This window comes from Leucoraja erinacea, chromosome 8 (genome assembly GCF_028641065.1).
Source record: "Leucoraja erinacea ecotype New England chromosome 8, Leri_hhj_1, whole genome shotgun sequence".
NCBI lineage: Eukaryota > Metazoa > Chordata > Chondrichthyes > Rajiformes > Rajidae > Leucoraja > Leucoraja erinaceus.
The window spans coordinates 26777221-26795378 of NC_073384.1; the positions used below are offsets into that span (position 1 = coordinate 26777221).

The following is an 18158-nucleotide window of genomic DNA, read 5'->3' on the forward strand; positions in this document are numbered from 1 at the left end:
TCATACTGGAAACTCAATTAAATGTTGACAAAATGCAATTTCTTGTGTGGGCAATTGAATGTTGCCAGGTGACTGGCATGCAACAGGCCATTGAGTCAAAGAACCACAACAAATGAACAAATGTTTATTTGCTGAAATATTATTGCAGTTTTAATACTGAATATGACCATGTTAATACCATGAAACAGTAAACATAAAATATAAATAATCATGAACAACTTGATATTTCCACATATATAAAAAATTCAAGTTATACCAAATCTCAAATTCTTGTATCGAGATTCCACTTCACAGGCTTCGAATTCTTACTCTTACTACACTTTGCTTTATTCTGCTTCTGATCATCCCTGGAATATTTCCACCATCAATCTTCAAGAAAAAGTTCTTAGAGGATAACCAATTATTTTGAAAGCTACAATGCAGCTTTTGTAATTCAAAAGTTTAAAAAAAAATATTGCAATAAGATATTTGAAGGTTAGAGTTTATTCAGGTGTCCAATCTACTGTCATCAGCTCAGTAACAGATAACGTGTTCTGATTAAGTGATTTCCAAAAGAGATTGGCACTGATATCAGCCTGAACTCTCTAGGTTTCACTAGAACAGTGGAGATGGTAAGTGTGGGTCAGCCCCGGTTGTTTATGAAGAGCCATGTTCTATCATTGAGGGAAGATGGAGCTGTGGTACAGCAAGAGAGATGAGTCGGGTTGACTATGACTCTGGATCACTGATGGAATGGGTGACCTTGCGGTGTTGCAGAAGACCTCAGCTTCCTTGCCTAGGGTGACACAGTGGTGGCGCAGCTGCATGGCTCCACGGCCCGGGTTCAATCTTGAACTACACTGGTGTCTGTGTGGCATTTACATGCTCCCCCTGGGACTGTGTGGGTCTCCCCCTGGCGCTCAGACCCCTGGTTGATAGGTTAAATGGGTACTGTAAATCATTCCTAATGTGGTGGGTGGCAGAAGAGTTTAGGAGTAGGTGGGCCTATGAGAGAATGAGTTACAGGGGGAATGGGACTAATGGCGATGCTCTGAGAGCTGGCTTATGTGCAAGAGGGTGATTGGTCTCCTGTGTTGGCCTACTCCTGCAGTTTCTATGAAACATGAGAACCCATTATTTTAAAAGCCCTGCCAATCAACACTGCTTCTGGATCTGGGGACCTACGTGAGGTTATGATGCTTTCCTGCCCTGGAGATTGCTGAATGTCATATACAGACCATCCCCTAGTTATGAATGCCTGACATAAACACTCCTACATATGAGCGAGCTCCCATAATAATAAATACAGGTCAGATATACATACTTACATTTACTCCTAGTTTTCTCTCTCTCTCTCTCTACTTTTAGCAATTGTTCTTTCTACCAGTTTAATATGCTTGTTTTACCAGCCATTAGGGTAATGTGGTGGCATGGTTATCATATCGGTGATTTTTTTTTTTTTGCCTTTTCCGACTTATGGACAAAATCAACCTATGGACGTCTGTAATGATGGATCCCGTTTGTTTCTGGGGATGGCCTGTGTATGGTTACTAGTATCATTTCATTCTGCTGAGCCCTCTTGGGTCAGATATGTGTGCAAACAGCTTAATGGTTGATCTCTCTCTCCCACTTCCCTGCCCCACAACACTAGCCAACCTCTCTTCTTCAGATCTGACCTACATGATACGTTTGCAGGATTTTCTGCGGATAATGAGATGCTGACTTCCCTGCTGGGTATCTGCACACCTCACTGACTGGAGTGGAAGGACTGGCATTTCAATGGAACCTTCCCCTTTCCTTTCATAGATGCTGAACTCTTCTTGGAGGGTGCTTGCTGTTAAATAACATGGGAGATGTGAGTGGCAACTTGTTCACTGCAAGCTCCCATGCACGGCCATGGCATTATTACAGTGCGGAAACAAAGTGCTGGAGGAATGCAGTGTGTCAGTCAGCATCTGTGGAGGGAAGTCGACAGATGATGTTTAAGGTCGGGATCCTTCTTCAGACTGATGGAGTGGACAGGAGAAAAAAAGGGATGTGAGAGGAAGGGTTGGGGGGAAAAACTGGTAAATGATAGGTAGATTTGGGTGAGGATGGGGTTGATTTGTAGATGGGTGGAGATAGTAATGAAGGCTGGAGGTGGAATGGAGACAAAAGAGTAGAGGTGTGAAATCATGTAAAAAAGAGGAAGAGCGAAATGTTAAAGTAAAGGGAGGGATGGGTGGAAGGGAATGGGTGGAATGAATGGGACTGTGCAAGGGAGAAGGAGAGGTGATAAAGAGAAAGGAGTGGACAAATCAGACATAATTAAAGGAAAGGGGTGGATATTTTCCTCCTCTGGCCCCTCATCACTCCCTGATCCTAATGGCTCCAGCTGCCACAGCCTAATGGTCCCTAACCTTCTCCCAGTCTCTATTTTCCTCCTTTGAACCCTCCCTCTTTGACCAACCTGTGGATGATTTGTCCTGATATTTCATTGGATGACTGCAACAAACTCTATTTGGAAATGTTTTAGCGTATCATTGTGGCACATTCTTCTACAGTAAAGGCGCTATGGAAAGACAGGTTCTGTCAGGCTGCCTCCCACCAAGTGTTGCAGAGGTGCTAACATCGTTGCTGAATACTAACACCGTGCACCCAAGGTCAATTTTGTCTTCTCTGTTCTTTCTGATCTGCAGCAGATGAGTTGCCCTGTAAGTTGTACAGAAATACCGCAGCAAATCTATTTGCTGTCTCCCAGTCTTGCGTAGTGCAATCATATCAGGAATATTGAAAGAGTTCTCGTATTTCTGTGGCTCAATGTAGATGCATGGAATTTTGTGAGGGTCGATTTTGGCCAATTGTGTGATTCTAGGCAATTTAATGAATCAAGGGAAGGGAATGGGGCACTGAGTATGAGATGCAACCCTCATGATTCCTGGCCTCTCTGAGAATGATGGGTGAGGAGAGAGACTAGGATTTTCAATCTTGGATTCCACCACCTCAGTCAATTGCAACACTTAAAAACGGAACTGTATTTGGAATTTTGGCAAAGTGGTTTTCTTCACACAAAAGATACTTTCGCCTGGTTATGCTTCTTTGCTTCTTACCCAAGGTGCGATGAATCCGCTGCCTTCGGCTTGTTCCCTGTTGCCAAGGCTCTCCTTGTTATATTGACTTAATTTCCTCTCTGATCTGTCCAATCAGCATGCGAGAGAGAACAATTCCTCCAATCTGCAAAGATGATAAAAGATAATTATTTCATTATCTGTCAAAGCAGCATAAAGAGTTGTGTAGGAAGAAACTACAGATGCTGGTGTCTATCTTCAGCATTAACAGTTGTTCAGCTCCATCCATTAACTTCATTATGCTTCTATAATTTCTTAAGTGCTCAGAGAGCCTTAGGCTTGTGAATGAAATTCTCCTCACTGAAATGCACAAAACATCCATTTGCAGCAGCTTGCAGCCATCGCTTTTATTTTTGCTAACCTTGTTCCGTCATTAAACCCTGTCCAAGACTTGGAGTGGCATCCTGGGGAGTATCCTGTTTTAAGTGCACAGTCAACCCAGTATCAACACTGCCTCTTAGACAGCCAGGGGAGTCAGCGAGGGAGATGCCTTTGTGTTAAATATAAAAATAGCCCAAGGTTTAGACAGGAGGATTGAATGAGCAAGGACATCCAGCAACATACTGAAGCTCAATTCTGTAAGCAGACAAATGTTATGGATGAGTGGCTTTATCAAGTTCTCTGCACGGAACATTTAGAACACAGGATACCATTCAGTTTATTGTCCACCTGCAGGCCAAGAAAGAGTAAATTAGACTGTTGATATTAGTATTGGATTATTATTGTCACGTATCAGGATGGCACCAGGTGCAGCGGTAGAGCTACTGCATTACAATGCCAGAGACCCGGGTTCAATCCTTACTACAGGTGATGTCTGTACGTAGTTTTACGTTCTCCCTTTGTCGATGTGCGTTTTCTCTGGGTGCTACAGTTTCCTCCCGCACTCCAAAGATGTTTGGAGGTTAATTGATAAAATGTGTAATTGGCCCTAGCATGTATGATAGTGTTAGTGTACAGAGTGATCGCTGGTCGGCACGGACCCGGTGGGGCCTGTTTCGCACTATTTCTCTAAAGTCTAAACTCAAAAGTAAAGTCTAAATTATACCAAGATATAGTAAAAAGTCTGAAGAAGGGTCCTGACCCAAAATGTCACTTACCTATGTTCACCAGAGATGCTGCCTGACCCACTGAATTACTCCAGCACTTTGTCTATTTTGCAAACTAGCGTTTACAGTTCCTTATGTTTACAATGAAAAACTTTATTTTACGTGCACTCCAGGCAAATCTTATTATACACGAGTGCATTAGGTAGTGCATAAATAAATTAAACAGAGAGTGTAGAATATTGTGTTACAGAGAAAGTCCAGGTGAACAAATGCCACTATCTTACTTCCCAACTCTGGGCCTGCAGGCGATGGCTCAAAACGTGCACATCCAAGTACCTTTTAAATATACCTATACTCCCATTGTTCCCATCAATTCACCTGAACTTCTACCCATTATGCCCATTAGTGGCAATTAACAGCAGCCAATTAGCTTATCGACTGCAGATGTATGGGATGTGGGAGAAAATTGGAGCACATTGTCAAAGGAAAACATGCAAATTCCACACGGACAGTACTGGAGGTCAGGATTAAATCCGGGTTGCTGCAGCTGTGAGGCAGGGGCTCTACTAACTGCGCCACTCATTCATCAGTTTTGAAAGAGAAATTCCACAACGTTCCCCTAATTATTACCAAGTTATTGTACCCTCTGCTAAGATAAGTATATCCTTACTGATCACCCTGTCTGGACCTCATGACATTTTATACACCAATTAAATCTCCTTCCAGCCTCATTCTTTTCAAAGAAGCCAACTCCAGCCTAGACAATCTCTCCTTGTAAAAAACTTCTTCAAAAACCTCCCCCGACTCTAGAACATGAAACATAGAAAATACACGACATGAACATGCCCTTTGACACACAGTGCCTGTGCTCAACACGATGCCTAGACAATCTCTTATTAACCTGCACATAATCCATATCCTTACATATCCATGTGCCTATCCAAAAGTCTCTTAAATGCCACTATCGTATCTTCCTCCACTAGCACTTCCAGCAGCATGTTCCAGGCACTCACCACCCTATGTATATAAAACCTTCCCTGCACATCTGCTTTGAACTTTGTCCCTCTCATCTGATATTTGATTTTTCCAATCTGCAGGAAAGGAGTCTGACTGTCTACCTGATCTATGTTTCTCATAATTTCATTTGCTTCTATCAGATTTCCTCTCAACCTCCAGCTTTCCAGTGAAAAATCTGTCTGTCCATCCTCTCCCTATAACTAATACCCCAAATTCAGCCTGATCTGCTGAGTTACTCCAGCTTTTTGTGTCCCTCTAATAGTATACCCCAGAGCCCTAATATTCATTGTGTATGTTCTATCTTTATTAATCCTCCAAATCACCTCACACTTATGAGGATTAAGTTCCATCGGCCATTGATTTACCCATTTTAGCTGCACTCTTCAGGAAGCTTGTTGCAGGTGAGGTGCAAAATTGCAGCAAGAACAGTTGAACAAAGTACTGGGGCAATGTTGCAGCCTTGTTGACCACCATCTTCACTAAGGTTGTCTCCGCTCATTAGGTTTACAGCTGAAGGCCAATATGAATGTATCAGATTAGGATTGTGTGAGTGGAAAATTTGTAAGTGATGAATCTTTCAAAGTATCTGTTGACCTTGTCTTAGAGTCATTCAGATAGGCCTTGCAATCCAACTCATCTATGCCAACCAAGTGGAGTTAGCAAATTTGGCAAATATATATAATACGGAGAGTTGCATACAGTCTGACAGAGATAGATAGGCAGGTACAGACAGATTGGTAAATAAAACCTGAGACGGACAGATAGTATGGACAAGGGCAACCAGAAATCTGAAAACACCTGTGGAAAACATGTTCAGATTTCAACTGACACATACATCTTGGTGCAGGCATATAGACACAGGCAGCCAAAGGAAGACATATATATACTGGTGCAAGAAATGGACACACAGAGACAGAGACATGCACTGGCATATCTATATGAAGGTGGATGATTCCATACCTGAGGCAGAGCCATTCCGAGCACAGCACTCCCCACCAGCAGCAGATGACTCTCTATCCAGATTGCTGCTTTGTCAGCACAGCCCACTGGGTGGAGGAATTTTGAGGCTTCCAGTTGGTTTAGTGATTGCTTTCCAAAACCACACATTGTGTTGATCACGGACTAGAGTAGAGGGAGAAGAAGGAATGGATAAAACTGCAGGTAATTACTGAGGAAGCTGCATCTGAGCTGGAAAATGTTTAATTTAGTTTAAGAGAGATGTAAAATGCTGGAGTATTTCAGTGGGTCAGGCAGCATCACTGGAAAACATAGTTAGGTGACGTTTCGGGTCGGGACCCTTCTTCAAACTGAGTGTAGGAGGCGGGGACAGTTATAGGAAGCAAGAAAAAAACAGGACAAATTAGGGGCGGGAACAGATGACATCAGGCAAGGAGGTTCACTGTTAGGCCGACTGTTGGCTTGCGACGGGTGTGGACCTGAGTGGGAAACATAGTTGTGAACTGTGAAACTGCTTCATGGACTTTGAGTGTTTTAGTAGAGGGAGGGTGGGGGTGTTTGTAGAAGATGGCTCTCTATCCAGTTTAGTTTAGATTATTATTATTGTCACATGTACTGAGGTACAGTGAAAAGCTTTTGTCACGTGCTATCCAGTCAAAGATAAGACTATACATGATTACAATCATAATGTCCTCAGTGTACAGATAAAGGATAAAGAGTACAACATTTAGTGCAAGATAGAGTCCTATGAACGATAGTCGAAGGTCTGTATGGTACACGCCTAAATAGATTATCTTTTCTTTATTCAGTTACAGGATCTGGGTGTCACTGGCAAGTCCAGCATTTATGGCCAAAGGTGTCCAAAGATGAGGTGTCCAGAGATTACTAATTGCCTTTGATGGGATGAATAACTGTCTTATTACATCTCAGTCTGTGTGGAGAGTGTACTCCCTCTGACCCATGTTGCAGAGTGGTTTAGTGCAAGTGAATGCCCCGTTACACCACCAAGAAGACAGTTGAGGGTTCTGCCCCTCTACATCGGGGACCTAGGGTGGAGGGTACTGCACCGAGGAGTCCCTTGCAACCTGTTTCTCTTGCAGTTCAGACTCACCAGCCGCCTGCCACTTTTACCGGCTGGAAGAGTCTGTGTTCCACGTGTATATGGAGTGTGTGAGGTTCCATCCCTGTTCCAATAGCTAAAGGGGCTGCTCCTTGCCTTCTGGCTGAACTTCATACCCACCATCCTCATCTTTGGACACCCTGTGCATAGAGGTGATGGTAGGGCTGAAGATGTCCTGGTTGGGTTGCTCCTAGGCCTGGCCAAGCTGGTCATCCGCAAGTCACAGCGCCAGGCGGAAGAGGGCCCTGCCCGAGCTGGCTGCCTGCCCCTTTTGCGTGCCCGGGTGGAACTTGAGAGGGACTACGCGCTGTCCACGGGCACCCTGGGGGATTTCCAGAACTGTTGGGGTCCATGTGGGGTGGATGTCATCCTCAATAGGGATTGTAATATAATAGTATAATAGTTTATTTAATATGTTTGTCTTGTATTGTGGTGGTGGGTTATGTTTTGTTTAATTTTGTACTGTATTGTAAATAATTGATTACATATTTTTTGGTTAAAAAAAAAAGAGGGCAGTTGCGAGTCAACACATTGCAGTGTCGCTGGAGTTACATCAGCGCCAGACTGGGTAGGAGCGGCAGATTATCAGTTAAATTGTTGTAATCATGTGGTTATCATTGCTAATACTAGCTCTAAGTTCCAGTTCCAGTGAATAAAACTGAACCCTGAGGTCTTTTCAAGGAGCTTACTTCACCAGGTACAGGTGTACAGCAGGAGTAAGGCACACCACACCGTTCTGGGCTGCGATTGTGTGGTGTACAATTGAAATACATATTCTTCGACCAGTCCTTGTAGTTAGTCCAGCCACAGCAATGAAACTAAATGAAGAAGAAATAAGAAGGGCTTTATTACAATGCAGGAGCATCAATAAAACGATTAGAACTATTATTCTATGACTATAGTTAGTCTTATTTTTGTTCTCTCTGAATATAATTAGTGATACTACTGCTCTCTACTCTCTCTTTTTCATCCTGAATATGGCTAATCCCACTCTTTCTCTCCGAATATTAATCCTCTCTCCCTCTGAATATAGTTAGTACCATTATCTTTTCCTGAATATAGTTTATGTGATCGTCTCTATCTGAATGTGCATTCTTTCCCTCTGAATAAAGTAGTTCCAACTACCTTCCTCGCAGAATAGTTTGTGCCCTTACCTCTCTCTGAATATAATCAATCAGGTTCTGCAGGTCAATATCATCCCTATAATGTACAATGGCTTTCTTGATGAATTTACTCACTGTATCTTCTGCCTAAGGGAAGAAAAAATAAGTGATTTAATTTAGAAAATATAATTTAAGTAACATACCCAGCATTTCTGTAAATATTTTTGTATTAAAAATGAAATTAGTGAAGGAAAGTTGGTTTTGGATATTATACCACTGAATGCAACAGATACTATGACAATGTTTGAAAAAAGAATATTTAATGCTTCACAATGCAGCAGCTAATAGAACAGCCACATTGATGTGGGTTCGATCCTGACTTCTGCCGGTGTCCGTGTTGAGTTTGCACAATCTTCCTGTGACTCTGTGAGTTTCTTCAGGGTGCTCTGGTTTCTCTCCACATCACAAAAATATTCTGGTTGGTCAGTTAATTGGTAACTTGTCTCTGGTGTAGGTAGGTGATGGGAATGCAGGGAGAATAGGTGCAGGGAAAGTTTGTGGGGGATGTGATTGCTCTGTGAGGTGGCATAGAATCGATCGATTGAAATGGCTTCCATCTGTATTGCATGGAAATATGAAATTCGCCTGTTTACAGTTCAATACTTTTGATCAACATACATTTTTATAAGTTGATAAATTCATGTCATAGGAGCAGAATTAGACAATTCGGCCCATGAGTTTACTCTGCCATTCAATCATGGCTGATTGCTCTCTCCTTCTCAACCCCATTCTCATACCTTCTCCCTATAACCTTTGACACCCGTACTAATCAAGAATCTGTCAATCTCCACTTTAAAAATACCCAATGAAGGCCTGCATAGCCATCTGTGGCAATTAATTCCACAGATCCACTATTTTCTGTGGACAATCGGGAAGACACAATAATCTTCTTTGAATATTGGAATTTGAACTGTACCCATTTCATCCACAGATACTGCCTGACCCACTGAGTTACTCCAGCACTTTGTGTTCTACTAAAAAATTCCATCATCTACAGTTCCTCACAAGATTAAAAAATGATTAAATATTTCATATGAAAAGTGGCATATCCAGCTACTGTACATAGCACCACTTTATTATTGTACTGTGATTATTTGCCTATGTGTCTATTGAATGGCCAGTCTCAATGTGCTCAGCCTTGGTGAATAATAGATCTCATTAAAATCTAAGCTTTCTTTCCCTGCTCCTTGGACTAAACCCCGGCAGTTTTAATCTTTATACACACTGAATTAGACAGTGTAGTACAGAAAACATGCCCTTTGTCCAATTTTTTCCAGTGTTTACACTCCATTCTGATCTTCCTCACAGACTTATTTTTCTTTCTCTTTGTGCTGGGATCGATTTTCCCCTTAAATGAATCCACATAATTTGCCTTATATTCCTCGTGTTGTAAAAACGTTCCAGTACTGTCACATGATGAATGAAAGTCCAATGTGGCAGTCCTATCTCATGTGTTCGTAAGTTCCCTCCCTAACCCTATCTAACCCCATCAGATCCTTTCAATATATTTAATTAGGTCACTTCCTCAGCTTTCTCTTTTCTCGTGGAATGTGTCTCACTTTGTTTTCAACACCCAACAAGGATATAAAAGCAGAAAATGTTGGTATTACTCAGGTCAGGAAACATCTGTGGAAGAGAAACAGGGTTAAAGTTTCAGGTTTGAAAACTGATAAAGGGTTTTGGATCCAAAAACCTGTTTTCCTCTCCACTGAAGCTGCCTGGCCTGCTGAGAGTTTCAAATATGTTCTCAAATATATTTCAGATTTACAGAATTTACATATTTTTTTGATTTCCACCTAACAGGTCCTTCCCGGGTTACACAAGCTCAACCTATGAACACTCTGAACATACAAGTGTGTGTTTCTGATACCGGCTGGATCATTGCAGCTGTAAGACAGCAGTTCAACTACCTGCACCTCAGTGAAGGATAAATATGCTATTTCCCAAGCCACCTTTTCTCAGGATAATAATTATATTATTTTAAAAGATTTTATTGCAGATTGCATTTTAAATATCGGTAGTTTTATAAAAGATAATGCTATTGGCGCAGATGCTGCGTCTGTAGATAGGAATTGCAAAATGGATATCAATGTGTTAGCTTGTATATATTCTTGTTGTGGCAAAATTCCAACCAATGTCAAGAAGAGTTGTCTGATCCTTACAGCTCCCAGTATATTCACTCAGCCAGTCTCCCAAATGCTAGTTTGTATGCACAGGCTGTACATAAGTTGAGAGTTGGTAAAATGGGGACAAGCTGCAATCTTTTTTAAAGTACAATGGGGTATGTACCTGCCAGAGGTTGGACTCCAGGACCAAGAGCACCATAATGATTTTGCACTCTGCAAGGTAGAGCTAAGTGGGTCCAATTGTAGAGCCATAAGGGGGCCCGCACACAATTCTTGTTAAAGACTCAGTGTAGGATGGAAACAAGAATACTCTCTACTGCATGAGGGCACAGACCAAATTATTATTTTGATTACTCGCAGGATTCTTTGGAAATCTGACTGGTAAAAGGAGGCTGTATGATACAACACACGCTGTGCCAGTTTTGTGGAGATTTAATGCTTTCCTGTGTGGCTATCCAGTACTGGGTTTGGGTAGGGATGAGCACTTTCAGAATCAGCCAGGGCATTGTCATCCCACAGTGCGTCCAGTTTACCTTATCAGAGTAAACGAATCCCAGGACTCCTATTGCCAGCTGCACCAGGAAGAGAGCCGTCAGGCTTATCGAAAACTGTGGAGAGAAATTCACAAAGCCATCTCGTAACAACTGTGACAGAGCTGTGCTGAATATTATTACAGCAAATAAATTATTATTGCTCTTCTATGCTCCTACACTAGTATTTTCATAGCTACTGTAAATTCTTACGCAGAGTAATAAACTGGACCAGGGAGTCACAGCATGTGAAATAAATGAACCGGCTGGTGAGATAGGGGAGGACAGTGTTCATCATATACAATAAGACTGTTCTAAAATCCCATTTCTGTGCTTAGTAAGGAGTGGCTAGCACTGTAAGGAAGGAGAGGGACAAGGTCGGTCACTGGTCTATAAAGTATGCTTGATGTGTGTAATTACAAAATTAAAGTTTCACTATTTTAAGCAAAAATAACGTGTGTGTCATAAAGTGTAATGGTTCATTGTCCTGGCAAAAATATAATCTCTACACTCCCACTGCAGTCCATTTTGTAAAAGAAAATTACTTATCAGCCGTGGGTCATTGGTCTTGAGTAGGTGATCAGTCATCTTCTTGAACTACTGCAGTGATGGGATTTATCTCACTGTTAGGACTAGCTGTAGGACTTTGACCCAGTGGTGAAGTCAAAGTGGGAATATATTTCTGTGTGTCTCAGGGAGGGAAAACACTACCTTCCACTTCCCACTCTTGTCCTTCTGCACGATAGAAGTCAAGGGAGGTATGTCAAAAAAAACAAATCTAAGAAATACTGGACTCTGTGAAGAAGTCCAACTAAAATGATATTTCACCTGAATGTTTGAGGCCCCTAATGATGAGGATAGGGGAGATAAGAGAGTAGCTGTTGTTTTTCATTCTGTTATTTATGAATGTGTATTGTTAAAGAGAGGGTTATTTGGTGTAGATTCAATAGTCAAGAATCATAGATCCATACAGCATGGAAACAGATCACTTGGCCCAGCTTGCCTATGCTAAGCAAGGTGCCCCATCTACGTTAGTCCCACCTGCCCACATTTGGCCCATATCCATTTCAACCTTTCCTAACATGTACCTGTCCATATGTCTTTTAAATGTTGCTTTGGTTTCTGCCTTAACCACCTCCTCCGGCAGTTCATTCCATGTACCCACCACCATCATCCTCTGTGTGAAAATGTTGTCCCTCAGGTTACTATTTAATCTTTCCCCACTCACCTTATACCTATGTCTTCTGGTTCTTGATTCCCTTACTCTGGGTAAAAAACTTTGTGCATCTACCCTATCTAATCCACTCATAATCTTATACAGCTCTATAAAATACCCTCTCATCCTCCTAAGCTGCAAGAAATACAGTCCTCGCCTGCCCAACCTCTCCCGATAGCCCAAGCTCGTAAGTCCTGGCAACTGGCAACATCTTCATACATCTTCTCAGCCCTCTTTCTAGTTTAACAACTTCTTTCCTATAGCAGGGTGACCAAAACTAAGCACAGCACTCCAACTGTGGTCTCACCAGCACCTTGCACAGTTGTAATATAACATCCTTAATTCTATACTTGATACTCTGACTGATAAAGGCCAGTGTGTCGAAAGCCTCTTGACCACCTTACCTACCGTTAACTCCACTTTCATGGAACTATGCATCTGTAGTCCTAGCTCCCTCTGCTCTACAACACTCCCTGGACCCGGCCATTTACTGTGACGGTCCTGCTCTGTTAGACTTCCAAGAATGCAACACCTCACATTTATCTACATTAAACTCCATTAACCATTCCACTGCCCATTTGTCCAACTGATCAAGACCCTGCTGTAACCTTTGATAACCAACTTTGCTATTTGCAATACCACCCACTTTAATGTCCTCTGCAAAATTACTAAACATGCCTTGTACACTATCAGGAATGGGCTATGGCGCAATATACAGTAAAGTTGGGTCTTTTAAGAATGCTGAATGGGGAGAGGTAACAGGGCCACCAAAAAAAACATAGTATGTAAATATTAATATTTAATAACCTTATTCATATTTAATAACCTTGGCCAAAATATAGTCACTGTTAAATACAGGAATATCAGAGCAGGATCACCATAGAAAATGAATTTGAAGAGCTTGGAATATGACTTTGAAAACAAATTAGCCAGAAGGATTCTGCTTTGATTAGCGGTGATTTCCAGAAAAAAAAAGTAAACAGATTATTAGCAGAGTGGGCTGCTGCTCCGGATTTGTAAATTCATAGGTAAAATAAAAGCAGAAAGTACAAAAAGGGATAGAGAGATTTAGGATGACTAAAGTTGCTGATACTGAGTTTACTTAGATTTGCTAACCTTGCTACAGCTAATTCTGTGATTCTGTACTTTAAACGGGTCTCTCCAAGATGGCGATCATAAATGTAACGTTGCCCTGCTAATGAAGTGTGCAACTCAGTGCAATAAGGATGATCCCGTGAATGAAAAGAAGAATAACACATTCTGTGAAAAGACTACACTCCCCCATCATTACGTGCGGATGTTTTGTTCAGAGCCAAATGTCAAACATGAGTGTTTACTTACCACTTGCAGTAGCATAATATTTTCACGCAAGGCCCCAATGCAGCCACAGAAGGTGATTAAAAACATAATGGCTCCAACCACGATCATTATTATTGCAGGGTCGATGATGAAAGTGTCACGCACAGCATCTGAAAGAAAACCAGACATAGAAAAATAGGTGCAGGAATCGGCCAATTGGCCCTTTGAGCAGATCATCTAAAATCAGTACCCTGTTCCTGCTTTTTCCCCATATCCCTTGATATGGGGAAACCATACAATCCTGTACAGGCTCAATCATATAAAATGGACTGTGATAAAAGGGTGGAACATCTTACATCCGTCCTGATTTCAATTTCCATTGGCTAGTATCAACACTGGGCTGGAGAAAGAAAATAGCAGACATGGTTCAATCCAGAGGTAGGAGGTGCTACATTTTGGAAGTCAAATGCAAGAGGAACGTTTACTGTGTATTAGGTCTTTTTAATGTCAGTCATTTAATAGTCAATAGTAATAGTCTTACCATAGCAAACATACTCCTCTTATCTTGTTTAAGAAAGAACTGCAGATGCTGGAAAATCGAAGGTAGACATAAATGCTGGAGAAACTCAGCGGGTGAGGTAGCATCTATGGAGCGAAGGAAATAGGCTAGGGAGATATGGAGCAAAGGCCTATTTCCTTCGCTCCATCGATGCTGCCTCACCCGCTGAGTTTCTCCAGCATTTTTATCTACTTCTTATCTTGTGGTTTGTTTGTTTACATTTAAGACTCGGATTTTGAATTGAACTAAATCGCTTTGTATCTTTATCAAATATTTGGTCATATTATAATTCCTCTCTCTATATTTCCCTTAACTATCAGATTATCAATTAATATTATTCACGAACATTTTCTCACTGCACAATCCTAGATCTAAAATAACCTGTTATGCATTGGTTCCACAGTATAGTGGTCCAAAACCTATGTCTTTATATTTAACATTATTACTACTAATTTGGTATGTCCAGACTATGTGTAGCTTAATGTCCACTGTGATTGTGTAACTATTATATTTTCCTCTAATTTCCTAATTTATGCTCTGTCCTATATTATCTTCTGAACCTTCTGAATTTTGTAGTCGTCAGGGCAGTACTCCGCATATCGCCAACTTGGACAATTTTACATTTTTATCAAGCCAATTAATTAAGCCAATTTACCTACAAACCTGTACGTCTGTGGAGTTTGGGAGGAAACGAAGATCTCGGAGAAAACCCACGCAGCTCACGGGGAGAACGTACAAACTCCATACAGACAGCACCCGTAGTCGGGATCGAACCCGGTTCTCTGGCACTGCATTTTGCTGTAAGGCAGCAACTCTACCACTGTGCCACCGTGACTGCCCATTACCCATTATCATTACCAATGGAACTTCCAGGGATACCTGCACCTAATGCCTTGCTGTTTATTTGCTCTACCTAATCAGGTTCTACATCATTTTCTGGGCTAAAACAGGTTTCCTTTATTGCCTTTATTCCATTCTTTATTAACAGAATCGCCCTTCCTCCTTTGGACAAAGGCCATCTCCTGCCTCACCTCGCTTCCAGCTTTCTCCCTCCCACGACAATCAGTTTAAAGAAGGGTCCAAATTAAACGTCAGCTATCCATGTTCTCCGGAGATGCTGTCTGACCCACTTAGTTACCCCAGCACTTTATGTCCTTTTTTGTAAACCAGTATCTACAGTACATTTTCCCTACCCACGTTGTTGTTTGCTTATTTTAGCCCTGGTATCTTGATTCATTAAGACAATGAATTCCCTCTTTTCCTAGCACTAGTATCTGAGCATAAGATATTTAAACTTATTTCTTCACCTCCAGTCTTCCAGATTACAGTACTACCAAGGGCAACATCAGGGGAAAACATCTGTACATGGTTCTGCAGTTGTCAAACAAAGTATCACATGGGATGGATATCCTTATCACACTGAGGATATACAAGCTTCTTCACGATGCCACTCAACCCGTGAGGCAGAATGGACTGAAGAAGCTGTTGACATCCTTGTCGGGCACCCACAATCCATTACCCATAGGTGGCAGGAACGTCTCAGTGAAGAAGCTGGTGGACCAGTCTCCAGTGACCTACACCTAGCCCCTGGCATGTTAGTGAGAGGTAGATCTGGGGAGGAGTTGATTGGAATGTAGGTGGAATAAAATGGGTTAGGGTAGCAATAGTGGGCCGAGGGGCTTGTTTCTCTTCTGTATGACTCCGTGCTCTCCAAAAGTCCCCTGCTCAGCCCCATTGACCCATTCCAAGGCAGATTTGCATGTGTTCCTAAAGAATACTGAGAATCTCCAAGCCAACGCAAGTAAAAAATGGTAGGAAGGCTGAGCAATGCCAACAGTTCTGCTCCCACTCCTGGGCCAGGTGCCGATGATCACTGGTGCTTAGCGGGAGTGCCCGAATTCATCCAGATATATGTAGTGGTTCTGAGGCAGAGCAGGATGCAGGTGGACGGTGCTAGACACTGAGGTATAGCTCACAATCACCATGAAGAGGCTGTTGCTACGGTTTCTCAGTTCTCTGTTAACTATAATTAAGCATTTTCCATGGAAACTCTCCCCTCATCACCTAGGATAATTGAAAGTCAAATGTGCCGTGATTGTAAATCCCTGACCTCCCTTTCCATTTTATCTCTCTGACCTTTCTAAAGGTCTTTCATACTGGAACATGAAACTCCCAGTGATGCTCAAGCTGTAACCAGCCGTCTGTAATTGCTGTTACTTAATACCCTTGTAGCTGAAAACTGCTTTATTTCTTTGTGCATCTGGATGCAGTTCTCTTTTACGTGGCTCTCCCCACATTGCCTTAAAGTCCATCTGATCTTTTAATTACAATTTTAGTAGTAGGAGCATTAAAACATTTGGAATTACATGAAAAATCATGAAATAGCATGACAATGGCATTTCAATTAGAAACAGTAGTGGTAGATTTAAGTCAATTGGTAGAAAGATTAGAGAGTAATGAAGAAATATGTCTATGCAAAGGATAGAGGGCGTCTGGAACTCACTAGGTAAAATAATGGTGGAGGCAGAAAACATAATAACATTTCTAAAGCACATGAATAAACACATTCAGATAAATACAGTATTTATTACAGAATTACAGAAACCCATATGGTCGAAGGGCCGAATGGCCTACTCCTGCACCTATTTTCTATGTTTCTATTGAAACAGATGATTCAGCCCACCGAGTCTGCACTGATCATCAGTCAACCATTTAACTAATCCTATGTTAATCCTCTGTTTTAATGCTCACCACATTCTCATCAATTTTCCTTTTCTACCACTCACCTACACACTTGGGCAATTTATTGTGGCCCATTAATCTACCACATCTTGCACATCTTTGTCCCATATGGTCCATATGGTCATAGGGAGTATGTACAAACTCTAGAGAAACAGCAGTGGAGATCAAGATAGAACCTGGGTCTCTCGCACTGTGAGACTGAGCTTCTACTAACTATGTCACTGTACTGTATTTGAAGAAACCTATCTTAAAGTGCTGGGAAATAGGAGCAAGCTAAATAACTCAATGTTTAGCCGACATGTTCACAATTCGTTAAATAGCCTCCTTCTGTAATGCAAATACGAGGAAGTCCCAATTCAAACTTCAGATGCCAAATCTATCCCCTAAATTTGCATCCAATATACAAATATATTGTAAAATACCTGGGCTTTTCTCTCCAATTAGAATTAAATGGTAGGATGAGGGTGGCTTCTTAAATTTAGGGCCCTTGAAGTGTGGATCTTTTGACTTCAATTTCTTGGAGGACAAGAATTCCAGAAACGTAGGAGAAACGTATAATCTGAAGTTCATAGGGAGACAAACTGCTAAATAAGGAACTGCTACACCTCATCACTAAGAGTATTGCGCAGGTCCAGGGACATCTGACATTGATCAAAGAAATGTTCCATATTTATTTAGTGTGTCACAGATGTTGGGTGTGTAATAAACTGGAATTACTGCAAAGATTGGGAGTTACAGTTTGAAAATCTCAAGTGGAGTTACGCAGTGTAGATCTTTGAAAATTCTCGGGGCCTGTTGCCAACACCACCTACCTGTAGCTTTCTGAATCTTTGCATAGACTCCTATAGCAACAATCACCAGTGAAATGATCTGCAAGGGATAAAAACAAAGCACACTAAGGTTACATATTAATGACCATTGCTACCTCAATCAGACACATAACAGATACTTATAAAAGTATTTTACACCAATATTCAAAACATATTAATGAAAGACAGGAGTAAAAAATCTATATTATGATTATAACACGAAGTACATATGCTACACAAAATGCCATTTTACACAAATAACATTGGACAGAGAGATCCACTTGTGTAGAAATACCTTCTATATCCACAGAAATTTAACTAAGTTTTCCAGCTCGCTGTCAAAATACTTCTTTGAAATTTCTCAAATTCCAATACCTCTTTTTTGCCCCACCACATCCCTCCCCTTCAGGTGATAATACAATTGCATTCTTAAAGTTACTATTCTTCTTATCGAGTCCACATCACAAGATTATAAATTGTTCAGCCAG

At 41.4% G+C, this 18158-nt stretch overlaps 1 protein-coding gene across 1 annotated transcript in view; it reads right to left on the bottom strand.

Annotated features, from left to right (window-relative positions):
- Window positions 1-1095: 1095 nt before the first annotated feature.
- tspan33b (tetraspanin 33b) overlaps window positions 1096-18158 on the bottom strand; it is a 30986-nt gene continuing 13923 nt past the window's right edge. The window contains exons 2-8 of the mRNA XM_055639274.1: window positions 17674-17731; window positions 13603-13730; window positions 11049-11123; window positions 8381-8476; window positions 7916-8044; window positions 6110-6271; window positions 1096-3192 (exon numbers count right to left, since the gene is read on the bottom strand). Coding sequence (XP_055495249.1) covers window positions 3127-3192; window positions 6110-6271; window positions 7916-8044; window positions 8381-8476; window positions 11049-11123; window positions 13603-13730; window positions 17674-17731 — 714 coding nt within the window. The 3' untranslated portion in view covers window positions 1096-3126. The remainder of the gene's footprint in view (window positions 3193-6109; window positions 6272-7915; window positions 8045-8380; window positions 8477-11048; window positions 11124-13602; window positions 13731-17673; window positions 17732-18158) is intronic.